We start from the raw sequence: 8970 nt of genomic DNA on the forward strand, positions 1-8970 counted from the left end.
GGGTTGTTATATTAACTGTTGGCCCTTTCTATAACACCAAGGTCCATCATCCTCTGTATCTGTTCATCTAATGCTCTTCGTTTCGCCTGGGGAATGGAATACTGTTTTATATTGAACGGTTTATGGTTCTTTATCTTTAGTTTACACTCCACCCCTTTCATGATACCTGGCCGTTGAGAAAATACCTTACAACACCTGTATTATACTGTGGCTAATTTCCTCTTAGTCCCCTCATCTAGGTGTGTCATCTTCTCCAACTTTTTACTGATCTTATCCTCTTTATGTCTATCCTCTCTTGCTAATCCCTCAAGGTATATCAATACTTCTTCTTCTAGTTCCTCTTCCCCGTATGCCATGGTGGGTTCCTCTTCATGACACAAATTTATCCTTCTGAATTCCTCCTCTTCATCGATTGCACTTCCCTCAGCAAACTTTAGTCTTTTCTCTTCTCCCTTTCTTCCTTTGACCTTGACAGTACCTTCATCAAAACTCACTACTGCATCAAGTTCATTCAACCAGTCTATCCCTAAAGTAATTGATGTGTTCAATCCAGCCACCACCAAAAATGTTGCTTCGTATTCTTCTCCCTCTATCTCGAAGGTAATCAACACTTGTTCTTTAATAGGTTTACTCCTTGCACCCAACGCGTTCACAATTCTCACTCCACTCACCGGGAAACTAGGCAAGCTAATATTTGCTTTTAGTATCTGTTCATATAACCTTTTGGATACTGCACATGCTTCACTTCCTGTATCGACTAATGCCTCGATTTCAGTCCACATAGCTTGATCCCTATCATGGGTAGCATGGGTTCTTTGGGAATCCCACATTTTTCCTCCAGTAGATCTTCTCTCAGATCTACACCATTGTCGTGTCTTAGTAGGTTTACACTGGTCATTGTAACTCTCACTCCTGACCGGACCTCATCTGGAGTGTCATTCAGTTTTCCGGTCTCTCCGCCTCTTCTATATGCACGGTGTCATTCATTCGCCTATCCCATCCTCTCTCATGATCTCTTGGTTCTTCACTCCTTCTCCAATCATTTCTCCATTGCCGTTCACCACCATGGTTCCTGTACCTATGGCCACCACCTCTTCCTCTATAATTAGACGAATTACCAAAATGATTCCTTGGGTCATTACTTCCCCCTCGGTTTTGATCATTAGCTTGATTGTGTTCCTGTGATCGATCAGATTCCAACTGTTCAAGTATTTCCATCAAGGCCTCCCTATCTTTGATTAGGCTCCCGGATACAGTTTCTTGCATTCTCCGGCTCATTCTTCTTTTTATCGCTGATATCATTATGTCATCACTCAGGGGTTGTTCCAAAGTCTCGTTCAATTCCCACAAATGTTCGGCAAACTCTCCCAACGTTCCTCCCCATGTACTAAGTGACTTGCGGTGGAGTAGGTCCTCAATTGCTGCACACTAATGACTTTTGGACCAGTATTTCTTCAAGAATTCCTCTTCAAACTGATCATAACTAGTAGTCCCTTCCTTCTTCCTGACTCCCCAAGTGAAGGCCTCACCTTCCATTCTATCTATTGCAAATTGAATCTTGTCTGAGTCTTTAAGATGTGCTGGGAAAACTCCTTTTAACCATTTCATAAATATCATTGGGTGCAACCCTCCTTTCGGTCTAAACTTCTGCCCTTTATTATTTTGGACATACCGATTATCACTGCTCATGAAGGTAACGACTCTACCTTCCCCAACGGCTAAAGTGGCACTGCTAATTCGTTTATCAATTTCTTCAGTTTTGCTCTCCAATTGTTGCCCTCCCTGTTGTAATTGCCTGACTTCCATTGCAACCCTCTTGTTATTCTCTTCTCGTTGCATGGCTCCTATCCCCTTAACCGCATCGTTGCATTGTTTCTGCATCTGCGTCACCTTGGCGATTCGATGATTGCAATTTGTTTCCACTTCGTTGATTCTTTCACCCAATTCGGCTTTCGTTTCTTCAATATCGTCTTCTATCTTTTTTGTTAACTTTCCTTCCATCTTCTCCACGTCTCCCTGGACTTGGTCTATATTATTCTGTAGCTTACTCTCTCTCTCTCGTTGATGTCCATCTTCAGTCGTTCTTCTAATTCCTGTATTTCCTTCTTCAGATTATATTCTATCTTCCTTTCCGATGTTTTGAGCTCTTGTGTTAGAGCTTCCTTAAATGACTTTTCTAAGCTTTCTCTAGTTTCTTGTAAACCCTTCTCTAATGATGCGTTAGTTTCTTGTAAACCTTTCTCTAATGATGCGTTAGTTTCTTGCAAACCCTTTAGTGATTCTCTTGTTTCTTGTAAACCTTTCTCTACTGATTTGTGGAATTTTTCTTCTCTCTCTCTAGTTTCTTTTAGCAAGGCTGCCAACATCGATCGTATATCTGCATCCTCTGACACTGGCTTATCTCTCGTCGTTTGTCCCGGTGTCTCGGGATAACTAGTTGAATGTGCTGATGGGCTATCTAATAAAATTCATAATCACTGATTCCTGTATCATCTCTGTCTTCCTGTCCTATCCCTTTCCTTTCAACTACTGCCTCACAAACCTGCTTATCTTCAGTAGACATGTTTGGTTTATTTTTAACGCACAGGCAAGTAATATAAAATAACTTCAAGTAACCCAAAACATTCCTAATTACCATGAAACTAACCGAACAGTGCCTGCAGTATTGTCAGTTAATCCAAAATTGATACAATATGTATGAATACCGAACATAACAACTCTCAAAACCTAATAACTTCAAATATCAATTCTCACATACACAGATTATGTAAAATGTTCTAAACAAGATAAATCACACCACTCATTAAATCTATAAATGTAAAATCCCCAAAAACAATGAGCATATCTGTATAATTACCATTTAGACAACACAGTATGCATAAATAAGTATGCTATATTTCAGAGTATGTTTCGCAAACTTTTCGGAAATTACTACAATAGGGCACTTTTTCCTAATGTGCAATTCAGTTTACAATTTTTATTTACGGCGAAGACTGCACACTGCAGTTTAATGTTACGGTAACTAGTCGTCTTCACTCACCAACTGACATTACCACGAGTTGCGATGTCTTGACGTTTGAAGTGGGCGTGGCGCTGTACTGCCGCCGGAGCCACGTGAAGTCGCACTGAAGATCTGTGGCGAGTCGTCGTAAATCTACATCGGCCGCTCCGTGGCGCTGCAGGCGGGCGTAGTTTGTAGTTCGGCCACTAGGTGCTGGGTTGGCGCTCGGCGTCTCGAAGTCGCGCTGCTCGCTGTGGCGGGATGACGTAGTTCTCAGCCGGCGGCTCCATGGCACTGCAGGCGGGCGTAGTTTGTAGTTCAGCCGCTAGATGCCGGGTCGGCGCTCGGTGTCTCGAAGTCGCGCTGAAGACCGTCGGTGTAGTGCATCTGTGCTTGACCTACTCCTTGCACAGGTAATCGGGATGACGTGTGAAATCACCTCGCGGATCGAAGCTCTTTGGGTCTGCGTGACGTCACTCAACAATTGCGTTGCCACACGAATTGTCGTCCACATAACAGTTTATGGGTCCACAAGAAGCTGCCCGATTTTCACTATTCAAAGAGCAATTTCAGTCAAAATATCACCACTAAATACTTCTTTAAAACTTTCGTGACGAATTCTTAGCTCGTTTTGTTATTTTAACGTTCACACGTGTCTTCCTTTAGTGTTCACTTTTCACAGTTTTTCGCGCGGATTTACGCATTTGCACATTATTACACAGTTTATTGACACTATTATTCTTACCTAATATGGAAAGAAAAAACAGTTTATTCACAGGAGGAGGAGGAGGAGGATATTAGTGTTTAACGTCCCATTGACGACAAGGTCATTAGAGACGGAGCGCAAGGTCGGGTGAGGGAAGGATGGGGAAGGAAATCGGCCGTGCCCTTTCAAAGGAACCATCCCGGCATTTGCCTGAAGCGATTTAGGGACATCGCGGGAAACCTAAATCAGGATGGCCGGGGACGGGATTGAACCGTCGTCCTCCCGAATGCGAGTCCAGTGTGCTAACCACTGCGCCACCTCGCTCGGTGTTTATTCACAATTGTAAGATATTATTACTTCGTACTGTTCAAAAATGCACTGATTCTTCTCGCGATTTTAAAGTTTATGCTCTGTCTCGATCCAAAATTGGAAAAAATATTTTCTCGCGTTAAGCAAGATAAAATTACCTACTGTTCTTTACGATTCGTCCGAAAATTGCACTAGTCCTTTCACGGTAAGCCAAGGGTGTAACACCTCCGATTTATGTATCCCGCTCGATCGGGATCTGAATAGCAGCCCAAATAAATATTAATTAATGTGACCGTGTACCTAATGGGGCTGTCAATCGGATTTAACTGCTACGGAGTTGTTACATTCCATTTTGTCCTTCTCAAATGCTGTAATAATGAAATGTCTGGTGACAAGAAGAACGCCAACACAGCTTCACTAATCAAGACCTATATTCGTCTCAAAAACGCAAGAAAAAGGAGACAGCCATTGCCTTCGTCATACATAATTAACTACGGCTAATCTCAGCACAGGCCTCTTCGTTATTCATTATTGTCACACTGCAATCCAAATGATGCCGGCACGGTAGACGCGAAACCAAAAATATCGGCACAGAAATATCACTGATCACTCTAGTAATTATACTTCTTCACTTTCCCTTATTATTCTAACACAAAGGGGTTAAACAGCGGCGACGGCCACTCCCTTTGTCGGTAAGCCTTGTATTACAGCAACCGGCCTCCACACGGCTCGCCCGCAACCTGGGAACTGACTCAACTCTACACTTGCTCTCGCAACACGACACACTATCGATTGTTTGCCCCCTCGACCTGTGCCGATTGCAAACTTATAGTAAGGGCCTACTGACCCCTTACAACTGTCTGTGAGTGCTCCCGTTATCGTCTCCCATAAAATAAATTTGCAAAAATTGTGCTTCACATTAAACAGAGAAAGCGTCCTGATTTTATAGTGCTCTTGCCTCTGTATCGTAAAGGTCGGTGAAAACACAGGCAAGGCGAGAATTCTATCTGCTCAAAAGTTTATTTCTTTATACGGTTTGGATACTGCTGTGACTCGTCAGTCTCTCGAGAAAATAATTCATTTAAATGAACCACTGCCTCATCTAATGTAGGTACGGATATCTTGCCCCCAGAGCAAAAGATTACCGCAGTTTCCTCCGTCCATTACAGTCCCCCACAAAATCTGCATGGCTTGTTCGAGGCTTTGGTTACTGGAATCCAAAGCTGGATCATAGTCGAAAGCACATTCTTTCTTTGCAAAACCCCAGGTATTCACTGCAGATATTTGATGAGGTTCGACCTGTTGAGCAACAGCTTTTTGCGTCGGCTTACGCCTGCTTGTTCGACTGCTTCAGAGCCACACGCAGATGCTGTGCGTGCTGCGTGCGCTTGATGCCGAGAAGGCGCATCCATGGCGGTCTGAGACGCACGCCGAGGTGCAGTGCTTTCAGTGTTCTGTTGACGTCGAGCGTCAGCCTGCACAGTAGTTTCTGCCGCTCAGGCATTTGCCTGTCGCTCCACCTGCTCAATTCTCCGCTCTTCAGCATGTGGAAATGATTGTTGCTGTCTAGCTATCTTCATTGCTCAAGCTCTTTCTGTTAGTTTCCCTGCATTATAAATTGAAACAGTAATACCTAAATTGAGGAACTGATGTCGTAAGATGTCCGACCTAAGACAACCAACCTAATAACCAGCTAAAATAACAGCAATACATTAAACCAAAACAAATGCCAAACTAACGAGCGAACGTGACTACAAACCGAACGGAGAAACAAATTACTAAAATGTAAACTTTCACGGCCGGAAATGTCATGTCCATTATAATTATCCGAGGCTTTATGGATTGCCCAAAATTCATAAAGAAAATGTTCCGTTAAGACCGATACTAAGTGCCATTGGTTCGCCCACCTACTCCTTAGCCAAGTTTTTGACTACGCTGTTAAAACCACATGTGGGCCGTTCGGACTCGTATATAAAGAATTCGACACATTTCATCAGCAGATTGAATGGCATAGTGGTCCAGCCGGAGGACATATTGGTCAGCTTCGATGTGGTATCGCTGTTTACCATGGTTCCACTTAATGATGTATTGGAACAGCTGGATCGAACTTTTCCTGCCGATATTTTAGAGCTGTTTAAGTGTTGTTTGACGACCACATACTTCAAGTGGAATGAACAGTTTTATGAGCAAACGGATGGCATGGCTATGGGAAGCCCCCTAAGTCCCGTAATTGCTAACTTCTTTATGGAGAAATTCGAAGAACAGGCCTTAGGTACTGCCAGCAAGAAACCAAATGTATGGTTCCGATACGTGGATGACATGTTTGTGTTGTGGAGACATGGTAGGGAGGAACTAAGCCGGTTCCACGAACATTTTAACAGTATAAACTCGAGAATTCAGTTTACAATGGAGGAGGAGGTAGACGGCAAACTACATTTCCTCGATGTGCTTGTGTATAGAAACGAAAATGGTAGTTTGGGCCACTCAGTGTACCGCAAACCCACGCACACGGACCGTTATTTGCACCGGGATTCGAACCACCACCCACAACAGAAGCGGGGTGTTATCAAGACGTTGGCGGACAGACCTAGAAATATTTGTGAACCTGAGTTGCTCGACGCTGAGATGGAACATCTCCACAATGCACTAACGATGAACGGATATTCGTCCGCCGAAATAAAACGTGCGTTGAGGCAGCCACGCAGAAATCATTCTGACGTACAGGCTACTGCAAAATCTAAGGTTTTCCTGCCGTTTGTTAAAAATGTAACGGAAAGAATAGGGAGGATCTTGACGAAGCGGAATATTACCGTAATTTACAAGCCCACCAGGAAGATACAGGAATACCTTAGGCCTGCCAAGGACGCTCGCAAACCATTGGAAAAATCTGGAGTGTATAGGATCCCATGCAGCTGTGGTGATGTTTATGTGGGTACCACCAAAAGAACTGTTTCTAAACGTTTGGAAGAGCACAAGAGAAATTGTAGAAGAGGAGAAACGGAACGATCAGCTGTTGCGGAGCATGCTTTCCAGCCAGGGAACCACAATATTCGTTTCGAGGAGACGCAAGTACTAGCGGCCACGAGCGGATACTACGAAAGGCTCTACAGGGAGGCAATCGAAATCGCTAAACACCCAAATAATTTCAATCGAAAGGAGGAGGGCGCCAAATTAAACGGTATATGGATGCCGGTGTTAAAGAAGATGTGTACCACCCGTCCACTACTGGGTGATGGCAACGGCGATCGACGGCGACGGACAGCGGCCAATTGCACTAACGTTTTCAAAACAAGTGACGTCACGCCGCGGCGCGGGGGCGCGCGGACACGGAATTTAGCGGCAGTCAGTAGCGAGCCAGTGTGTGTGTTGGACCTTCCATCAAGCTACGGACCCCCTTGAAGATGTCTCCCGCAGTCGGAGACGAAACGTTGGGAATCACCACAGAATTCATCAACCGACCACGGCATAACAGCCCGGATAATTATAGTGGACAGGAGAAACAAATTGTTCAGATCCTACTAACAGCGAGGAAACGAACGAGAGAAACAACAAACCTAATCGATAAAGAAGCTATCGAATCCCGCAAATACCAAGTAAATGAACCAAAGAAACAAGAAAACTGTTACTAAAATAAGGTATCCAGATCCCAAAAATCACTGAAATCGCCAAAGAAACTATGGATCAGTCAAATATAACCAGCGAAACCACCTCAATGTCCTAAAAGCAAACCTTCGAATGCTAGGAACATTCGAAATCACCAAATAAACTATGATTCATTGAAATCCAGACGGAATACAACGTTTAAGAATCCCGGAAATATCCCAGTCTTCGACTATCTGCGGTCCCACACAGTTCATTGAAATCCAAAGCGAAAACAATGTTTAAGAACCCCGATAATGTCACAAACGAATACACAAGTAAAATGTGTCCCCAGTGTGGGAATATACGTAGTTGATGTACGAGTACAGATTGAAGACACATGGTTGACGACATATGGAAGTTTATGTGTGGCCGTGACGTCCGCTACGACCAAACACAACGAACAATAACGAAAAATATGCAAAAAAGTGGTAAGGCAACCACTCACAGCAAGCGGGAAATCCGAGTTCGAGTCCAAATCCGACACAAATTTTAACTGTCGTCATTCCATTATACAGCTGATGGTAGTCTACATTCGTAACTGACAATACACTTAATGTATTTAATGACTGCTTTAGTCACGGCAGTGTCTGTTCCTTCGGACATGCATGCATGTCCGAAAAAACTTTACATCGTAATTCGAAACAAAACAGAAATTGCTGTGTCGCCCCACGTTATGAAAGTGAATTATGTATGAAGACAATTCACGTCCCACTCCACACAACTGTTTATCGTTCGTGTTTGTAAAAGGTGCTAATAGTTTCATATTTAAAACTGCTATAATGCTTCTCTCAAATATTTAGTTTTATTGCGAGTCCGTTGACATGCGACGTTGTGTTTAGGCAGGAACCTAACAGTAATAACGTGTAAACTGCAGCAGTTTAATTATTATAACATTGCATTCCACAAATATTTCGTTTTTTTAGTTTTATTTTTTTAATACGCCAGTTTTTATTTCTGAGGTTGTATCCAACAGTAATATTTCTGGTTTCATAAATTTATGTACGTATTTCCTTCATTTGTTATAACACTTAAAAACTAATCTCGAACTAAACTTAAAACATTCGACTGACAATTTTGATGTGTGACTGTTTAGTCACGTTACCCTTCCCATAGGAACAGTAGTCACACTGAACTTCCGACGCACACGGTCACACGTTCCGGAATTGCATGTTAATTCAGGGCTTAGACTATCTACATTCTAAAGTTCCGTTAAATCCGTCCGGTTGGTTCACTGTGAATGAGTAAGAAAAATACTAACTCGATGGAGAAGGTAAATAAGCAATTTCTGGTTCGGTTCGCCGCAAATTTTATA

General features: G+C 43.1%; 1 protein-coding gene across 1 annotated transcript; it reads right to left on the reverse strand.

The window, feature by feature from the left end:
• Positions 1–200: 200 nt before the first annotated feature.
• Positions 201–782, reverse strand: LOC126456730 (uncharacterized). The gene has a single exon (XM_050092476.1). It carries the CDS (start codon positions 780–782, stop codon positions 201–203), a length of 582 nt encoding a protein of 193 aa, XP_049948433.1.
• Between the last annotated feature and the right edge of the window lie 8188 nt (positions 783–8970).

This window comes from Schistocerca serialis, chromosome 1 (assembly GCF_023864345.2).
Source record: "Schistocerca serialis cubense isolate TAMUIC-IGC-003099 chromosome 1, iqSchSeri2.2, whole genome shotgun sequence".
NCBI classification, from domain to species: Eukaryota; Metazoa; Arthropoda; class Insecta; order Orthoptera; family Acrididae; genus Schistocerca; species Schistocerca serialis.

Bases quoted from the DNA above. Each gene is read 5' to 3' on its own strand.
- LOC126456730 (XM_050092476.1), bottom strand. From the start codon at position 782: ATGTGGACTGAAATCGAGGCATTAGTCGATACAGGAAGTGAAGCATGT.